The sequence below is a fragment of the Sphaerodactylus townsendi genome, linkage group LG02, assembly GCF_021028975.2.
Source record: "Sphaerodactylus townsendi isolate TG3544 linkage group LG02, MPM_Stown_v2.3, whole genome shotgun sequence".
Lineage (NCBI taxonomy): Eukaryota > Metazoa > Chordata > Lepidosauria > Squamata > Sphaerodactylidae > Sphaerodactylus > Sphaerodactylus townsendi.
Window position 1 is genome coordinate 28,595,101 of NC_059426.1, and position 20,905 is coordinate 28,616,005.

A 20,905-nucleotide genomic window follows, 5' to 3' on the forward strand; every position below is an offset into this window, starting at 1 on the left:
GAGCTGTGACTAGTGAAACCTGTGGCAATATTTTTTTTCAGTTGTTGAAGTACCACTGGACTAAATACCATCTGGCATTTTTAGCATTGGCCTATCCTGTTGGAAAATATATTCAGTTTGCAGTAAGAAAGACACTGGACAGGCTGTATACATTTCAGATCACATAAAGATTTGGTCTATGGACATCAGAGGTGACTGACAAGGAGCAAATGCCGTTACTGACACCTATTTGACAAGGATGTTTAGACCCTGTTTTCTAACTAAAGGCACTCGCTTGCTTGTTTGGAAATCGAGCAAAGTCAGGCCTCACTGCCTGTGTGTGGTGCACACACAAACCACATAATCTGTAACATGAACCAAGAATGATCTGGGAAACACAGCTCACACACAGACCAAATCACAATTGACTACAGGCACTGTGTAAACTCTTGGTGTGTTATTATTTCTCGTGAGCATGCGGTCAGGCTGATATGTTCAAAGCATCTCCATTTTAAATAAGCCCTTAATTACATACTTACCTGCACCAGTGGTTTGTCAAACTGCATAGGGAAACAAATGAACTCCAAAACTGTTCTCCAGGGACCAGGCCACACTTCAGTCTGCTAAATCCGCTTTAGCTCAGGAATGCTTTTCAGGCAGCAGAGAAGGGGATTTTGCCTCCTCTCCTCCCACTGGACTTTAAGATTGGCTAGCTTCCAAGGAAGCTGAAGCACAAATACTGATTTGGGACTACCAACAGAGCATCTGACATGTTGTGTGAACAAGCCATCCAAAGTAACATTTTTTTAAAAAAAGTTCCCTTGATTTCATTAGGAAAAAAAAGGCACAAGGCTTTTAAATTTGTGCCTCTGAGCAATTTCCTCCCGGCCTTCTAGCACACCTGAAATGTGTCTTTTAAAAGATGCTTGGCTAGTGAACAGGGGTGAATTTGTTGATGCTGCTCTATTGTTGGTATTTCCGGGGGGGGGGGGGGGGGGATAATTTCTGGGGACTACCTTGAGCATGGTTAATTAAATCATAGCATTTCCATTTAAAACATGGTTGGAGAATGCACTGAGGTCCTTTGATGCATGCCCAAAATAACACAAACTGAAGTCACTTTCTTCAGGTTAAAATATGGAAAATTTAGCACCACCAGAAATCTTATTTATTTAGATAGTTTGCTAAATAAAACAAACTAAAACGTAAGAAAAGCACGAAGAAGTTGTTGATAAAAGCCCCACATTTAAAAATCCCACCAGAGCACAACAATATAAATAATTTAGATCAGAATCCAGTAAGTAGCACCTTTGAGACCAACTTAAGTTTCAGAGTTTAAGCTTTTGAGAACCAAAACTGTCTTCATCAGACATGAATAGAAATGGAGCTTTGACTCTGTCCCCTTCCGCACATGCAGAATAATGCACTTACAATCCACTTTCACAATTGGTTGTTGTGGGTTTTCCGGGGTGTGTGGCCATGGTCTGGTAGCCACACAGCCTGAAAAACCCACAACAACCAGTTGAATCCGGCGGTGAAAGCCTTCGACAATACACTTTCACAATTGTTTGCAAGTGGATGATGCTATTCTGCACAGTACAATCCAGCTGCAAAATGCATTGAAAGTGCATTATTCTGCATGTGTGGGAGGGGCCTCTGTTTTACTGCAGACCAGCACTGCTACCCCCTGAAACTATAACAAATCCGAAAAGCTTAAAATGAATGGAACAGTTGTTAGACTAAAAAGTACACTATGAAAATGTTGCTGGAAGAGCAGCCCCTTCATTAAGAGCAAAGGTATTCGCAGCACATGTAGGTTTTGGCAAAGGGGATGCATAGCGACAATGATATATTTTGTGCTAGACTAGACTTGAAAATGTATGCAGGCATAGCCCAAAGGTTCAGCTCTGCTGCTGAAACTAAGCCGGTTCATTACAGGTCTGGCCCTGTAGGATTCCTGGCTGGCATGTCTCAGCGTTGTTGTCATGCTATCAGGGCAGAGGGTGCTTAGAGCGTAAGCTGACAAAGCATTGCTGAAGGACCATGCAGTCTAACATTTGACACAAGGGGGAAAACAAAGGGCGGGAGGTGGGGATTTAGATAAACCAGAAAGAATACGTTCATTTCCATATCACATCCTTAAGACTAGTTTCAGATGGGGAATGGGAAATGCAGTAGGGCATTACACCCCCAAAAATTCAGAGTACACGCTGTTCTTAAATATTCATTATATAACACACACATGTATATTTATAATTAATAGAGACAGGCTGCAGGATGGATAAATGTTAGGGTTGGGGGTCACCACAACATGAGGAACTGTATGAAAGGGTCGCGGCATTGGGAAGGTTGAGAACCGCTCATCTAGATGCTTGCCCATTGCCAATGAGGAAGCTCACAAAGCCAGGTCTATCAGTGTAAATTTGTAAGCAAATGCAAGTCTTCCTGGCTGAGAAATCTGATTACTATCAAGATTGGACTGGATTATTAACCTTGCTAATAGCCTGCCCAACCTCCTGAGTACAATTGCCTTTTGTCACTTTCCTGGAAAGCCCTCACAAACCTCTTTTTAACTCAATCAAAGCCAGCGAAGAATCCCTCAAGTTCTCATCCTGGATTCACTCTGAATTCCGGGGCTTTAAAATTATTTCATATTAATATTACCAATTATAACATACATTATTATGCTATTATTTAATATTTTAAGTGGATATTTGCTTGTGTTGGTTTCTATCATCATCGCTACTCTCGTCTATCCGATCCCTACCGTTGGTGCTGAGGCTGCCAACTCTGTTGTGATTTGGGGCTCGGGGACGTTTCCTTGCCACAAAGGACCATTCCGTGGTGCCTTAGTGGTGTGAAGTGCCACCACGTTGAAGCGTAATTATGTAGGGCACAGGTGTCAAACTCGCGGCCCTCCAGATGTTATGGACTACAGTTCCCATCATCCCCTTGCCAGCATGATGCTGGCAGGGGATGATGGGAACTGTAGTCCATAACATCTGGAGGGCCGCGAGTTTGACACCTGTGCTGTAGGGATTTCAAGGCAAGAGACAAGCCAAGATGGATTGCCATTGCCTGCCTCTGTATAGCAACCCTGGGCTTCCTTGGTGGCCTCTCATCCGAGTACTAACTAATCTGTTTAGCTTTTGAGATCTGATGAGATCAGGCTAGCTTGGGCCATCCAGATTGGGTCTTGTTATTCCCTGGGACACTTGGAAGCTCCACCTAAAGTCCTCTATTCTTGGGCCATTTATGCATGCACTACTTACCCCGCAGCTGTTTGCTTCTCAGTGGGCTTTTCCCCATGGTTTTTGTTTACACGGGGATTTTCTTCCTATGAAGTATCTCTGAGCCAGTCTGCGATTTTGCCTGCCTATTGTTTCCTTGTTCTGTCCATACAACCTCATTTGGGGACATTTACTCAATGGGGCTTGCTTTTAGGAAAGTGTATTTAGGATTGTAGCCTTGATATGTGAAAACAGGCAGCTGACACTTTTCACAGCATGGAGGTGAAGAACATAACCTGGTAAATAACATGTGACTAAGCCTCTATTAAATGGACAGGACAGTTTTTTCTCCAGACAGTTGGCAACTCTGGCAGGCGAGGGCCCGATTAGTAAGTAGGGGCCTCAGGCAGATTTCTTTAGTGCTGACTGACCTTGAGTCACAACCACACACCCTATCTGACTGATCCCAAATGAAAAATTTCCTCCATTCTGCAATTACTCCAGTGAATATCTGGATGCACATACAGCAAAATCATTGTGATACTAGCCATTGTTGAAATTGTCATTCTTAATTGTTGTTTTTTTAATGGAAGGAGGTCATCTGCTGTAGTCGCACTCCACTGGTCGTGGTCAGGCTTAAGAACGGTGACGAGATCGCCGTGAGGGGATAACATCTGAGTGGGAATGATCGCCAGCAGCTGGAGACCCGAGGAGGTCCGATGTTCCTAGCGAAGTCTCCAGCGATGCCGGGTTCCTGGCACCTTTTATTGTTATCCTATCGGGATGCAGGGCGGGAGGACCGGGGAGTTCGGGAGAAGGCGGGAAGCGTGGAGGTCGGGAGAATCATCATGTGATGCCATGATCTCACCTGGCTACGTCATGAGAGGAGCCGTGAAGCTGCCTGAGCCTAATCTCACCTGGGGGCAAGACCATTGTCCCTGCGCTCCGGTGATTGAGCCAGACAGTTCATGACCCGCGGGGACTCTCATGGGGGGGGGATGAGGAGTGGGGCGCGTGCGACCGCAAGGTCAGCCGTAGGGTCCGCTACGTCCCCAACGCTCTACCACGGTGCTGCTGGAGTCGGGCAGGTGCATTACTACATCTCCTCGCTTTTTTTATATTTTAGAAAAGAGGGGACCGAAATGCTAAGGCGCTTTATTTAAAGCGGACGCTTTGTCCTCCTCCGGCCGCTTGGTCAAGCTGATCAAGCTGCTTGTGTAACATTAGAACGCGTTGGCTGCGCAGGTAAGGGGAAATTGAGGGGCTTCTTACACACGCGTTACAGGCAATGATTCGGACAGGGCATTGAACGAAACAAGATCCGGACATAACGCAGGCATACAATTAAACCAATGCAGAAGAGCTGTACAATGGCATTCAACCATCCCCCCCCGCAGCCAGCTCCAGAGGGCTGACCACCAATGGGGCAGAACATAATATTTCAGATTAGATACAACTTCCTGCAGCTCACGTAATCAATTGGGAATCACTCAGGAAGATTAAAACAACACATAATATATGTACATTCTCACCGCTTTGGTGGCAATGCAGTCAATGGCTGCACGACATTTTCCAAAATCGCTTAACTTAGTTCTTGACCTTGCTCGGATTGGCCAGGGCATCCAGGGCAAATGAAGGTGGAGTTGGTGGACTTCGCAAGAAGGGCACAGGCCAGCTGGCCCAATAGTACAGGAAATAAGTCCGGGCTCCCGCTGAAGAGGAAGTCGCCGAGGAGGCAGACTGGCTTTGGAGAGGGCTTAATCGTGACGTTCGACAGGAGGGATTGAAAGGCAGAAGCGGAAGCGATGGCGAAGCGTACGTCCGGGCTCCTGGGGGTGGAGCCTGGGGTAGGATGATGGCTAGGCGGTAGCAGAGAGTCCCGCAGATAGACAGGCGGAAATGCAGCAATAACGTAATAACATAACTTCAAAAAAATTGGAGCATGCAATAAATTTAAAACAATAAAACATGGCTAAATGATACATAGGCTGGGTGATGTAATGGAAAGAAGGCTTAATTCGCGGGTTGCATAATTGTCCAATGCATGGCTCTTGCTGTTTGACTACCAAAGCTATAGAGCGATGGCATGTTGTTCCGAGCAATGTTCAAGTGGCTGAAAACAGCCGAGAGTTCCAAGGGTTAACCTATCAGGGATGTTCCCGGCCGTAGGTTCAAATTCCAGCCGGGGGCGGTGGGGAGGAAAGGAGGATGGCGTTGCCAGATGAAGATCCTGCAGGGGTGACCGATTGTCACCGGTGGGGGGTAGTTGTATGAGTAGCTGATGGCTGTAAAATCCGCGAGTGATAGCCGCAGAGTGCTGCAGCGCCGGGGATTCTTACGCCTAGAGGCTGGTCGGGCTGCCGCGGGAGCCTTCGGTTAGGAAGGATCTTCTGGATCTTCGGGTCGCTCCGACATGCTGATTGTAAGTCTGCTGGAGGCTATGGGACGGCATCTGGGGACCTGTTCCATCTTCGCGGTGTGGCTGGCCTGGCTCTCGCTTTGCATCGCTCGAGCCGGGTCGGATACATGTCGGGCTGGAATCCATAGAGGACCTGTGGGAGAAGGACTGAAGCATACCTCCCCTTCCCCAGGTTAGCGAGGGGGCCGGGTCCCCGCCCAGTGGTTCGGGATCTGGGGAGCTGGCGTAGTAGACCTTACGGGGAGGGGTCTGACTGCCTGGAAGTGTCTTTTCTAACGGGTAGGATCTTGTTGCCCTGATGGCAGGGCTTGAAAGCAGATTTAAAATGATTGATGGTGAAGAGTACCTCTTTGAAACCGTTTGTTGCATGTGGCCTGCTAAAATGGGGCTACCTCCCCTTCTTTAGTTTGTCTGGCTGCAAAATTTCTTTGAAGTTGGGCGATTTGCTCTCTCAACGCATTGCTTGCCCGGTGCTGTTGTAGGGGAATTCGTGGTGTTAACACGATTCCCCAGTTGGTGCAGAACTGGAAGCATGGCCGCTGAAGAATATGCGGGCGCCGTTGTCCCGCTTTTGCCGGAGGCGCGGCCCGCCATGAGGTTAGTGCATGCAAAGAGGTGCTGGATGACGCGGATTATTGTTCTCGCCGGAGTGGTGTGGCCCAGACGCATCTCCTCGAAAGTAGGTATCTATAGCCATACATGTAGGTGCTTCCAGGCTAGGGCAGGGACCAGGGTTATGCCCATTTGCCACAAAGTCATTTGCCAGGCCCCCCTCGGGTTTACTCCCCGGGTCTGACGAGGGGCCAAGGCGGAGCATTGAGCAATGTAAGATTTAACGATGGATTGTGCCTGGTTGAGGGGATGCTACAGGATCGGGCGAAGTGCTTTTGCCCCTGGTGGTGCAAAATCGCAGGACTGGAAGGGGTCGGAGAAGAGGTGTGGGAGATGCGGGTAGCGCTTGTTCGCGGCAGAGCGGGTTCCCCTCACCGAGGGGCCTGGGAGCGGGCGTAGGGCTGCGCGATATGGCCTACCTAAGCAACTGAGAGGTTCTGGATGCTAGTAGGTTCCGTGAATGTCAGGAAGAGACTCATGAGGTTTGAGTCGATTCGGGGCCAATGAGGGTTCGGTAGGTGGGCGATCACGCGGCGCCTAATGATTGGGGAATCACCAAAAGGTTGAAGGGTTGGGGAAAGTTTGAAAGGCCAGAATGGTCAGCTGGGCGAAGCTCCGCCCGCTACGGAGGCTTGGGGCGGCGGTACCGGTCTGCCATTGATCATTTTGTTGAAATGCAATGGTGGCGCCGACGCTGCCCCCCGCCGGGCAAAGATGGTGGGGCTTTGGAGTGGGGCAGAGGCCGCTAAAGGCCTAACGTGGGCCAGGGGGTAGAGTGGGAGGAGAGTGAGGCGAGGGTCTGGGGGGGAGGTGGAAGAGGATCTCCCCACGAATCTTCTAGGCCAGCTGGAGGGGTGCGGGAGGGAAGCCGCTCAAGAGATGCTGGAATTCTGTCTCTGTTTAGAGGCATGACGATTTTTTTCGGGTCCCACCTCACCATTACCAGAGCCGCCGCTGACGCCTTTGGTTGATGAGATTCATGGGCAAAGCCGGGTCTCGGGTGGAGAGATTTTATGGGCACATGAGGTGGTGGGTAGAGCCATTCGACCAAGAAGGTTTGTGGCGGCTGCAGGTAAATTTGTGACCTCGCTGGGGAGAGGGGGGGGTGTCTGGCAGGAAGAGGGAGAGAGGTTGATCCTTGAGGGGGACCCGATCCAGCATCGGGCGGCGCTATTAGACCTCCCTTTACTGTCTCGAAGGCCCTTGTGCTTTTGGGTGAGTTGCTGGATCCTGTCCCCTGGATTTTTTGGCGAAATGGAGTAGCGGTGAATCAGGGGGCTGGAGCAAGGAGGTGGTGAGGGCAAAGAAGGGACGGACCCAGTTGAGGGTTCCTGTGCTGCAGCTGCTGCAGCTGGAGTGAGTGTGGGCGCAGTCTGGGATTTGCATTCTTGGTACGAGACAGGGGCGGAGTAGGAGTGGAGGAGCTTATGCCCCAGATGGGCAAGGGCAATGGCTCGCTCTTCTGCACCTTCGAGTTTCTATGTATAGGCCTGGACTGTTTTAACGCGGGTCGCCAGGGCAGCGCTACTCCACCGCGGGGATGGTCGTGGCGTTACCAGGATATCATCATCCATGTAATGGATGACTATGGTTCGGCGCTTTGGCTGAAACGGGCTAGCGCGATGGATCAAGAACTGACAATAAGCAGGGGCTGTTGAGCATTCCCTGGGGCAATACTTTCCATTGGTATCTGGCCGTATGGCCGTTGATGATTAAGCACCGCACCGCGGAAAGCGCAAATGCACCTCGGGTCCTCGGGAGAGAGGGGAATACAAAAGAAACAATCCTTCAGTGCCCAACAACCAGGACCTGGTAGTCCGAGGGGATAAGGCTGGGGTTGGGTAAACCGCGATTGAAGAGGGGCCCATGGGTTGATGCAGGCATTTACTGCTCTGAGATCCTGTAGCACCGCCATCGGCCACCTCCTTCTTTTATTACAAAGACAGGTGTGTTCCATGGTGATGTGTTGAGGTCTCCCACGTGGGCCCGGCCGGCCAGCTGCCCTCCACGAAGCTGGTGCATGGCAGTCACTTCTTCTCTCCGGGCAGTGGCCACTGCTCCTGCACGCATACTGGGGCCTTCGTGGGTCCACGTGAGGGGAGTGGTGCAGTGGGGGCCGGCTTACTCGCTCCCTCGAAGCCTCCCATGGCAATGGGGAGGGCTGATGAGTTGCCGCCCGATTTCTGGGCTTCCGTGTGGCCTGCTCCCTTCCTCCCTCCCAGGTGCTCCAAATGTGTCCCAGCCGTCACTGGATCAGGCCTTCAGCCTCGTCACTTCGGGCTGATGGGTCGCAGCCGGGCTCCCCCCGCACCCTGGGGGTTCACCTGGGCCTCTGGAGCTGCGTGGGAGTGGGCGCATGGGATGCTCTGGGTGAGGGAGCCCCAAGAAGCCGCGGCTGCCCCTCGGCGGGAGGCTCAAGCTCTGCAGGATGCCCACGCCCATTACTGGGGTGTAACGCTGGCCCGGGCGAAGCCGCAGGTCAGTGGCCCCTGCACAAGCGGGATAGTTCTTGTTTCAGGGGTGGAGAAGGCTCGGGGACGGGCCTCCCCAGGGTCCTCTCCCCTTGGGGAGACCCCTCGGTGCGGGTTGTAGGCCCCCCCCTACTGGGCAGCTCTGCAATCTTTACGGAAGTGTCCGGACTGGGTGGCAATTGGAAACATCTGGCCTCGGGCTGCTTTCCTAGCACGTGGAGAGTGGGCCGCCGTCAGGAGGTCCGCTGCGGTGGGCTGGGCGACCCGGAGAGTCCTGGTGCAAGTTTCCTTAAGCATGGTCGGCCAGTTCAGGGTTCTTTACCTAAGCCTGTGATTGCTTTGCGCACTCAGCCGGAGGCTGCTCTCTTTGGCAAGACGCTTTAAGGAGTTCGGCCCCTGAGCCTCCTCGGGCATCAACCTGCCTCTTGAGAGAGCTTCCTGAGCCTGCCCTGCTACAAACTCCGCATAGGGTTCTTGGGGTTTTTGCCGGATGGCGGAGAAGCTCTGTGTGGGCTGGGCTTTCAGAATTGGGACCTCTGACAAACGCCTTTGTAAGCGCCGCACTCCAGAGGCGGTAATCACCGTGAAGGGTGCGCTTCAGGCAGGGACAATCTTGATTGTTGGGGTTGCCGGGCATTGAAGCCGTAGTGCTGTGCGGCGTGGTAGGCGCCGGGCTGAGGCGTTGCCCTGCTAAGGGCATTGCTGGCGGAACTCGGCCTTCCCAGATCACAAATTGTGCAGGGCTCCAGGAGCATGCGGAAGGTGGTCTTCCAGTCGTCCCGAACTATTAGGTGACTCGCTGGTTTCACTGCCTCGAAAGCATGCTTCTCACATAGGGGCTGGTGACTTACCGCCCCGCCACCGCTTTGGCTATGGAGCTCGCGCGGAGTGATTATTATAGCTCAAGGGGCGGCACTGACAACTCCGGCCAACTATGCCATCCCTCCCCTCCCTCCCCACGGCATTCGTGAAGTGGACGCGGGCACAAATGCAAGGATATCGGGCATCACTTCCGGCCAGGGTTTTCCTTTCTCTGCAGATCGCGGGCTACATACGCCTGGCGCAGAATTTTGAAACCTCCGGCTTCATTACGCGCGCGGGCTGCCGACGATGTGCAGCTGCTTTCCGGAAAATGAAGGGCGGAGCAGTGGGGAGGGGCGGCTGGAGCCGCTGGAGAGTTTGGGATGGGCTAAGGCGATAAGGGGGCAGGCAGAAGGAGGACAGGGCGTCCAATTTAGTGGATAGAGAAATTCTCCGGGTTGGAAATTGAAGGTGAAAAGATCGAAAGGAGGGCGGCTCTACAGCAAAGCGAGAGCCATAGGTCTGTGCAGGCTGGATGGCGCACATAACATTGTCTCCCACGTCAGTAGCAGCCAGCTTACATCGGGCGCTACGAGGCCTCTGCAGCTTAAGAGGTGCCTTCGATGTTTTCCCTGCGGGTGTCCTTAAGATTCAATGTCCCCCCCCCTCTTGGGTACCATGGACACTGAGCTTCAATCTCTCCCTCAACCAATTTGGCGCAGCTCCCTTCTTTTACGGGGACCCTTGCTCAGCATTTCGCTTAACGCTTTTCAGTTCGCTTCAACGGCTTTGGTCATAAGGCCCTTGCTTTTTGCAAGCTCCCATACTCACCGGGTGTTCTGGTCGGACGAGAGATGTCCTAGGATGTGCGCGGTCTCTGGATGCGCCGATCCAGAGGACAGGGCGATAGCCCCGAAAACGGGTGAGTCCCTGGATGCCTCGAACCAGCCGGACTTCGGGTATCTGCATCGCCCTTCCCAGGCTGCACGGTGAGCAGGGTGGGAGGTTCGAGGATTCCCTGGTTTCGGGCACTTTCAGCTTGTAGTCGCACTCCACGGGTCAGCGCAAGTTAACGGTAGACGCAGACGCCGGAGATAACATCTGGGTGGAGATCGCCAGCAGCGGGAGACCGGAGGTCCGTTCTAGCTAGCGAAGCCCCCCGCATGCCGGTTCCTGGCACCTTTATTGTTATCCCATCGGGGCGGTAGGGAGGGAGGACCGGGGAGTTCCGAGAGAGCGGGAGGGGCGGAGGTCGGGAGATCATCATGTGATCCATGATCTCACCTGGCTACGTGCGGAGAGGAGCGTAAGCGTCTGAGCCTAATCCTCACCTGGGGGCAAGACCATTGTCCCTGCGCCCGGTGATTGAGCCAGACAGTTCATGACCAGTGACCTCATGGGGGATGAGGAGTGGGGGGTGCGGTGCGACCGCAAGGCCGTCAGAGGTCCGCTACGGCCCCTAACGCTCTAACACCACGGTGCTGCTGGGTCGGCAGTGCATTACTACAATCTGCACATACACTTTATTCAAGACTTTGGAAGGAGGTCATTTGCTCATGCATTTTATTCTCAGGTTTAACTTTGAAATACATGATACCTAAAATATATGATTCTTGGCCTTATCTGGGCAGGGGGAGCAAATCCATCGCTGAAAGTGGGGGATGCTACTAGGGCCCAAATGTCTCCGGGCTGCAGCCATTTAGTCACATGGGGGATGGAAAATTGCCCCCCACATCCCTCCTCCTTTCCCCCTTAGATTTGTGAGTTGGGGCACTTCTTTTTAAAAATTGCACGCTGAATTAATCTTTTTAAAATGTAAAAACCCTAAAAACTGAAAACATGACTAGTTTTCCTAAACCTCAATGTCAACAGACAAAGTATAAATACATTTCAATACAAATACTTGAAAAAGCAGAGTTTCAGAGAAGAGCTGTTTTGATCTACAGAACAGTTGGAAGGCAGGTTGATTCTTGAAAGCTTATACCCTGAAAAATCTTGTTTGTGTCTAGAGTGCTGGACTGGAATCTAACTGCTGAAAACACACAGCATTCATGTAATGATCTGCCCAGTTCTGGCCCAATCCTGCCATGTTTCCCAGGCGGGATGTGGGCTGCTCCCTCCAGTGACTGCCTCCTCCCTCCCTTGAACTGCTGTCTGTTCTTAATTAGTTTCATTTTCCAAGCAAGGCTAGAAACCTGCTGGGTTTTTGCTGGAGAGTGTGGGTTTTTATTATTATTATTGTTGTTGTTGTTGTTGTTTGACTTTTATACCGCCCACCCCCGGAGGGCTCTGGGCAGTGTACAACATTTCAATATAACATAAATAAGCAAAAGGAGCCCTCTCAATAAATTAAATACAATATAAGATAAAATAAAATAAGGGCTCTAAGCATCAAATTAAAACCATTTAATATACAGCATACAAAATGAAGTAAAATATAAATGTAAAAATATAGCATCCGGTCATCTAAAAAAACCCTCTTAAGAGGGAATGGAAGGCCCAAGATGGAAAAGGGCCACAGATAATAAAAAGGGAGGAAGGTGCACCATCAGCGGCCGGCATCTCCAAAGGCCCGGTGGAACAGCTCGGTCTTACAGGCCCTGCAGAACTCTCCAAGATCCCGCAGGGCCCAGACAGTTGGAGGAAGAGCATTCCACCAGGCAGGGGCCAGGGCTGTAAAAGCCCTGGCCCTAGTGGAGGCCAGCCGCATCATTGAGGGGCCGGGGACTACCAGAAGATTGGCCTCCAATGAACGCAGAGGCCGAACTGGGACATGCGGGGTCAGACGGTTTTGACCTTCATGAAGGCTGTGCTGTCTACTCCCCATGAGATTGGAGGTGCACCATTCTCCTCATGGGAACTGGTACAGAGGGAGTGGTGTTGTGCGATGTGAAGGGCCAGGGAGTGGGATATAATGGAAGATGTGCTGGTGCCTAGCCTTAGTTCTGGCAATAGACGTCTAAATGCCTTTTTCTGATGCTGTTTTCAATAAAAGAGACTGTCCAAACACAAAATCTCGTTGTTGAACAGACCAGGGGCACGACAGATCTTTTTGGTCCTCCCACATTTCTGCCAAGCGTTAGCCGTACTTTAAAGCTTTGAGGGAGGGGTTTGTATGTTTGCAAATACTTAAAAGCCATGCTTGTTCAACAGAACTTATCCCCAACATGTAGTTAGCCCTTGATTACCCCAGCCGTGCACTCTCTTTAGTTCCACAAGTAGTTTCTCGAAATGCCGTGTCAAACAACACACCCATTGACCAAAACGTCAAACTATCTGACAATATTTCAATATCTTTGAATTAGTAAGGATTTGCAGCAACTGTTTTGAATTTTTTTTTCGAACTTGGATATATTAAAGCATTTGAGTCGAGAAATCTGTACTAGAATCACTGCCGGTTTGTCACACGAGTACCACATAACTCCAGGGTCACGGAACAAATTAATCTGAACTGTTCACCTTCCACAGTTCATCAGAACAGATATACAATGTAAATGTACAAAAACATATTATTTTTTATTCATTCAAAATGCTTATATTCTCCCCCAAGGTTTTATTTCCCCCCCCCCCCACCCAACAAGAGCCGTAATGTGTCTTTAATTGTCTGATCATGAAATGTTATAATTAGCACTATCTTTCACAAGTGGGAGGTTTAAAAACAACCAAATTCAACTTGTCTTGGGAGTGAATTTACAAAGCCCTTTGGCGTCAGTTTCATGCTCTGCAGCATCAATGGAGTTGGGGAGAAGAATTGTTCTAAGTAGCACCATCTCCAGAGGTCATTGTTTTGAGTGATTTCTCACAGGGGGGAAGAGAAGAACAAAGTGTGTTTGAGCAACTTCGCCTCATTAAATCAATGCAGCAAGTTGCTGGATAATGGTCAGAGGACGGTGGTTTTGATGTCTGCCCATGTAGGGTACCCTACGAACGCTCCTATCAGCAATAGTCAAATACAGCCAGTTGCACAAGGAAATAAAAATTAAAGCAGCAACTTTTGAGGGGCAGGGAAAAGGTGCCATATTATGGATATGAATTAACTCAACGCAGCAACTCCTTACGGGGGAAAAATAAACTATGTTTTAAAGGATAATAATATTTAGCTACAGGGATTTTTATTGTGGGGGGGGACATCTAAGATATTCTTTTAAAAATGAAAAATCACATATCTAGAAATTAAGGCAAATCTATAAATCAAGTTCATCATGATATTTCAGCAGTGATGGTATCTAGAAATATCTAGAAATTAAGGCAAATCTATAAATCAAGTTCATCATGATATTTCAGCAGTGATGGTATCTGGAAATATCTAGACATTAAGGCAAATCTATAAATCAAGTTCATCATGATATTTCAGCAGTGATGGTATCTAGAAATATCTAGAAATTAAGGCAAATCAAGTTCATCATGATATTTCAGCAGTGATGGCATGACACCATAGTAGTTTGTATTTGAATTCAAGTTTAATCATCCGCTTGCAGTGTGTTGTGACTGAATGCTGGTGTTAGACTTAATAGCAAGTCAGTGTTAATAGCAAATCATATGTCAGCCTCCGCCTGTAAATCTGTTAGCTCGGGTCAAGGTCTGCCCCTTCCCCTAATTGCTCCAGCAATGATGTCAGAGACATCATTGGAAATAAGCCATTTTGACAAGATGGTGTGCAGCCTTTGACAGTATCGCAAGCAAGAGAAGCTAGATCTGGTTCTTTCTGCTATATTTAGACTCTCAAGTGAAAGTACTGGAATGCTGTGTATGCCAATGTATGTTCCCTGAGAGGGAAATCTGTCTAAAATACATTTTTGGTCTAGTGCTTACTGAGTTTGGCGCCATCTGGTTTTCTTACCAACTTATTACCAGTTTTACAGTGGGATTTTAATTTATTCATTTATGTAATTGTTCTATTGTTGTGTTTCTGTTGGAAGCCACCCAGAGACAGACATGTCAGGAAAGCATGGGGTACAAATCAAATAAATAAATAAATGGGCAAATCATTATCATCATAGTCTTGCTTGTATTTCACTTATCTCAGAAAGGGAGAGAATTAGCTGTGATGGTAGCTGTAATGGTTGGGGATCCATCTTTGTGATATAAGTACACATGAGAAACCTCTGGGGAGATGAAGCCAGTGGGGCAGGGCAGGGCTTTTCCCTTTAGGATTCTAAAAAGCTGGAACAAGCCATTTCAGAAGTAGTTGCATGCCATGTAATACTTGAAGCAAATGTGAATGCATTTTAAGAAGAAGAGTTGAATTTATATTCCCCCTTTCTCTCCTATAGGAGATTCAAAGGGGCTTACAAACTCCTTACCCTTAATACCCCTCGTGAACAAACAACACCCCAGAGGTAGGTGGGGCTGAGAGAGCTCAGAAGAACTGTGACTAGCCCAAGGTCACCCAGCTGGTGTGTGTTGGAATGTACAGGCTAATCTGAATTCCCCAGATAAGCCCCCACAGCTCAGGCGGAAGAGCAGGGAATCAAACCCGGTTCCTCCAGATCAGGGGTCTGCAACCTGCGGCTCTCCAGATGTTCATGGACTACAAACTCCAATTGGCCATGCTGGCAGGGGCTGATGGGAATTGTAGTCCATGAACATCTGGAGAGCCGCAGGTTGCAGACCCCTGCTCCAGATTATATAGTATACCTGCTCTTAACCACTACACCACTGCTGCTCTTAACCACTATTTCGGACCCTGGAAAGCTTGCTGCCCATCAGAGTAGGCAATATTGACACTGATAGACCTGTACAGTTATCCCTTCCACATTGCTGGAGTTATGGGTGCGGCACTCCCTGCAATCTGCGTAAAATATTTTGGCCCTCCCTTTGTACCAGACAATAAGTTTGAATTTCTTTCTTTTTCTTTTAACTTTAAAAAAGACTTTAAAACTTTAAAAAAGACTTTTAACTTTAAAAATATACATATATAATGTCTTTTAAAAAGTAAAAAAAAAACGAAAAAGAAAGAAATTCAAACTTATTGTCTGGTACACACACACACACGTACATACATATATATATATATAGTATATAATACTATACTATGCATAATACTATGCATATATTTTATGCATTTCTGAGTTTCTTAACTTTTTCTGTGTCGTCAGCTGCCCTTTGCATGCCATCTGCGGCTTCCCCATAACATCCTCAAAATTCTCATTTAGTTTCTTATGCCAGTCCGTGATATATCAAAACCACAGCAGGGAAAGTCATAATGTGGAAGGGATAACTGTAGTAAGGGGGTTGAAGCAGAGGTGGGATCCAACCAGTTCTCACCACTTCTCTAATTTTCTCTAATCTAATTACTATTTTTTTCTGAGTGCCGAGAAGGGGTTACTAAAGCAACCTCCGTGCGTGTGTACGGCGGCACCACTGTTTGAATCCCACCACCATCGGAACCTGTTATTAAAATTTTTGGATCCCACCACTGGGTTGAAGGGTAACTTGTCACACACAGTAAAATTGTTTCTGCACATATAGACCATGTTCTCAATGAGGAAGCAAATTTGTGACTCAGTGATAAAGCAAGCAGAAGGTCCCAGGTTCAATCCCCAAAATCTCCACAGTTAAAAGGATCAAATGGGATATAAAAGAACACATGAAGTTGCCATAGTAGACTGGTCTGTCAAGGTCTACTGAGTATTGTCTACTGAGTGGCAGCAGATCTCTGGGGTCGCAGGCAGGGTTTCTACTACTTGATCCTTTTAGTTGGAGATGCCAGAAACTGAACTGGGACCTTCTACGAGTGATCAAGCCCCTTTCCCTTACCTACTTCGGACCCGGGAAAGCTTGCTGCCCATCAGAGTAGGCCCGTGGTGGCGAACCTTTGGCACGCCAGATGTTATGGACTACAATTCCCATCAACCCCTGCCAGCATGGCCAATTGGAATTTGTAATCCATAACATCTGGAGTGCCAAGGGTTCGCCACCACTGGAGTAGGCAATATTGACACTGATAGACTCGTGCACTCATGTGGATTCCGACTATATGTAAAGTGGTACACGAACAAACATTCCTTCATCCAGAAAACATGGTGTCAAGGAGGAAGATTCTAGCTTAGCCTATTCCTTGACATATTAGTGCTCTGCTAGTAAGGTTCCCAAACCCCATTATACAAGCCAGAATGTGTAAGCGGAAATGGTAGAGCCCAGATACTACAATGAGAACTAGACTATAATCAGGTGCAAAGGAAGACAGGACCTTTATATCTTAAATAATGATTAAAAAGAGGGAATATATCAAAGAAAACTCCCCTCGATATGCCATGCAAGGCATCCTCTGGAATGTGCCATTACACATAACAATTAGACATGGTGTCCTTCATTACCTACACATCGCCCACCTGGAAACAATACTGTTAATATGATCAGGTCATCGCTTTGACAATTTTTACTTGTTTAAGACAGGGAGAACATTCAGGTTAGTTAATGTGCCTTAGGACGTGTTCTTGATAGATTGTAATTTTAAAAATCTCCTTCAAAAGAATTATTGTACATTTAAACTACATAGCTTCCATTTTACAAGAAATCCTCCCTTTCCTTCCTAAAATGGAATTTTTAAAGCTTCTCTCTCGCCCCTATTTTTCCTCCTTTTGCACAGAACTCTGTTATTTTCAAGAGCAATTCCAGCACACAAGGAAGATTTCTAGCCAGTCATTTTTGCATTGAATGTTTGGTTTTAATAAGAGTGATCAATACCATCAGTTCCCCTTTAAATGCTAATGAATGCTTTAACAGAGCAGATGTGGACACACAAGTACAGTGCAGATTAAAATTAGGCACAGAATTCAATTGCTGACAAACAGCAGAGGAATCCATTTTGGACATCTTGATAATTAACGGCAGTGAGCTTGACAATTCCTCAGGACTGCCACAGAATCGCAGGGAAAGCCTGAACCACGCTCTAGCCTCATACATTTTGTCCCAAACCTAAGGGCGAACCTATTGTGTTCATGGAAATGCTCCGGAGAATCTGTGACAAATGAATTTCCATTTTCATAAGTTTCAGAGAAGAATCTTGCTACATTTGGATATATGTGCAGAATAGATGCCATGTGACCCTAAACAGACATTATTCGAGCCGTATAAAACATTCCCTGCCATTAAAAATCTGGTACCTCAAGAGGCTAAAGCCCCACTTCCTGCCTGCAAGGAGTTTCCCACTTGTTAGGGGGTGTCTGAGGCTCTTTTTACATAGAGGAACTTGAAAAATACATTTCTCCACTTGCATTTAAAAGTGCTATGCTCCATTCTACGATGGTTCTGCCATCTCATTACTACCTCATTCTGCTGCATGTACAGACTGGAACTAGGCCTGGTTTACACACAGAGTTGCCAGGTCTTTACAGTCAGCAGACCCCTGCTGCGACTCAGGGGCGGGGGGGGGGGGGGCAAGATGAGTAAAAAAAAATCACTGCTGTAATGACTGTGCCTCCCATGTCCTCACCTTCTGACAACTCAATTTTATGCATATCCAATATTGAGGTGACAGAATGGAATTTACCACTTCAGACTGTAAATGGATCATAGTGTTGAATGTTCCTTCACTGTCAAAACTCCATGCAAACTGAAAACTACCATAGCGGGAAGTAGGTCATCTACTATTTGCAGAGAGTTTTTGAAAATAGGGGAGCATTCCAGAATGTGACACTCCGTGATTCTCCTGTCGTCTGAAATGGTACAACCCTTCCTACTGCCTCAATGTTCTTCCAACTTCCCGCCAACTTCATTCTCTTGTATACATAAACTGTGCACCCGTTAATAGTTGCTTGGATGGAAAGTGATTATGTAGGATCCGGAAGATGTCCCCAATTCCAGCTGTGTTAACAGGCAAGAGAAGCTGAGAGAGGTTTAGGCTCTGGCTCACTCACTCCGCTGTCCCTGCCCTTCTAAGAAGAAGAAAGAGTCCCGAAAATAAGACATCCTCTGAAAATAAGACGTAATAGAGGTTTTGCTGAAGTGCTAAATATAAAGCATCCCCCAAAAGTAAGATGTAGCAAAGTTTTTGTTTGGAAGCATGCCCGACGAACAGAATACCAGAAAAATAAGACATCCCCTGAAAATAAGACATAGCGCATCTTTGGGAGCAAAATTTAATATAAGACACTGTCTTATTTTCGGGGAAACAGGTATATATATAACTTTGCTACGTCTTACTTTCGGGGGATGCTTTATATTCATATTTATGAAATGGGAAGAGCAGGAAACTTTTTAAATTTGGGAACTGATGGTGCCTTCTCCCCATATATGCTATTTATTTACATTATTTCGAATTCACTTTTCTCACTTAGAAACTTTATCCTTTTCATGAGAAAACAGCAGTGCTAGCCAGCCCAGGTTTTAATTTTATTGCCGTTGTTTCAAAAACGTATCAAAAAATTAATAGCGTAATCCTGAAATATGTTCATTGGAGGAATGGGATTTGTGGGTTGTACAGAACTGCAGTCTTGTAGCTTAAGACCCCATCCACCCAAGAATCCCATTTTCTCAGAATGGCAACCCATAGTAATAATACAATTTGTCTTTATTGGTGGTAGACAGTGCCATCAAGTTACAGCGGACATATGGCAACCCCATACGGTTTTCAAGGCAAGAGACATTCGGAAGTGGTTTGCCATTGCCTGCCTCTGCAGGGGCTGAGAGAGTTCTGCAAGAACTGTGACTGGCCCAAGGTCACCTAGGAGGATTTATGTAGAGAAGTGGGGAATCGAACCCGGTTCTCCCGATTAGAGTTCACTGCTCTTAACCACTACACCATACTTGCTCTCAGCTGAAGACTAAAAGACAAAAAATATTCACAGTACCCCTAAAATACAATTTCCATAATAATAAAATACAATTAATCCAATTTCTATAATAAGTCAATAAATATTATATCCAAAGAGTTCGACATCAAGGACATTTCTCTCACAGTTTCTTAGCTCCTGGTAGACAACATTCAATTGTTTTCTAGCTTCCTGTAGACAATGTCCCATGACTGGAAACATGTAGGGTTGTAACTTGGAAGGTGCTGGAAACACAGAATTTCCCTATCACGGAAGAATAGCTAGGAGGAAATGCAAGGAAAGGACGAAGAGAACTGAGACAGATAGAATACTTCACAGAGAGTTGCATAGCAAAGAAAGAAGATCCTTTCTTGTCACAGTTTTTCCTTAGTGACATAGATATAGCAGTTCTTTTGTGTGTCAGTATTGAGGACAATTTTTTGGAAATCGTGAGGCACATTTATTTCATGCTTCTGTTATTAAGTGTGAAAGTAATGCACACTTCAACAGCATCCGACAAACAAGAAAAGAAGCATCTAGTATGCTGAAATTCGGAATAAGGCCATCTTGTTCCCGCACCCCACCTAATGGGTACTGGAGAATCTGTGTCCTCCTATTAAATAGATCATTCAAAATTATTTCCTTCCCAGGTAAACCAGTTTTATTTTCATTCAGTGCTGAATATTTTAAAAACAATTTTTTAAAAATCTTTTTTCTCTTCGTCGAAGCAAAACATTCTATTCAATTTACATTTGCTTGGAAATCTTCATTGGGATATTTTTTTGCTTCTTCCCATCCCTTTTGACTTCTCTCTATTTTGTTTGCCCACAGTGCCTTGTCGATGTGACTTCTTTGAATAATCCACTTTTGTCCATCCCCCTTCACTAACTTTGCTTTCTTCTTCTTCTACTACTTTGGATTTGCTTTCAGTTTTCAAGGGCATTCCCGGTATGGGCTTGGGCGTTTGCTGGTAGTGGGGATGCTTTCTATGGTCATGTGACCTCGAGGGATATTGAGTGGCACTGAACGTTGACGGTGAAGTTCTGTAAAACCTGTCGCTGTTCCTCGCTGTTGCTTGGGTCCCTGATGCACTTTTTATAAAACGTCTTCCGCCCGTGGACATGCTACGAGGTGCGCTACTATGATAGTTGTTCCTGTTTCTCGATTTGGATCTGTCTCTTTCCGAAGGGCTGTCAGAAGCCGCGCTGGAAGTACTACTTCCTTTGGAATTTAAATGGAGAGATGATAAATACGGCGTTGGAGAAGAGCTTCTCGATTGGTTAAGAGAGGTAATCTGATAGCTTACGGGAACCTGGGTCCGTCTTACAGCAGCAGCGTAGGTGTCTTGATCCTCCAGGTAAGGTAAATTCAATAAGTTGTTGGGGCTGTGAGGGCGAGAATGCTGGAGAGAAGGACTGCTTGTCACCATGCGCATCCTTAATGAGTTCATCCACTGGCAATCAATGCCTGAATCAAATAAAACGACGGTCAGCATCAGCTTCAAATTTCAGACAATGGGCATTCCACCTAAATAAGCCCTAGTAGTATGGACACATTAACATATGCTGTCCAGATGATTTTGAGATTGGCCTCCCCACATTTTTCCTTTTTTACTTCAGTGCAGCTGGATGAGACTGC

At 47.3% G+C, this 20,905-nt stretch overlaps 1 protein-coding gene across 1 annotated transcript in view; it reads right to left on the minus strand.

Annotated features, from left to right (window-relative positions):
- Positions 1-19,174: 19,174 nt before the first annotated feature.
- The window catches only part of MAP3K20 (mitogen-activated protein kinase kinase kinase 20), a 132,712-nt gene continuing 130,981 nt past the window's right edge, over positions 19,175-20,905 (minus strand). Inside the window, exon 20 of the mRNA XM_048484851.1 lies at positions 19,175-20,734. Coding sequence (XP_048340808.1) covers positions 20,034-20,734 — 701 coding nt within the window. The 3' untranslated portion in view covers positions 19,175-20,033. The remainder of the gene's footprint in view (positions 20,735-20,905) is intronic.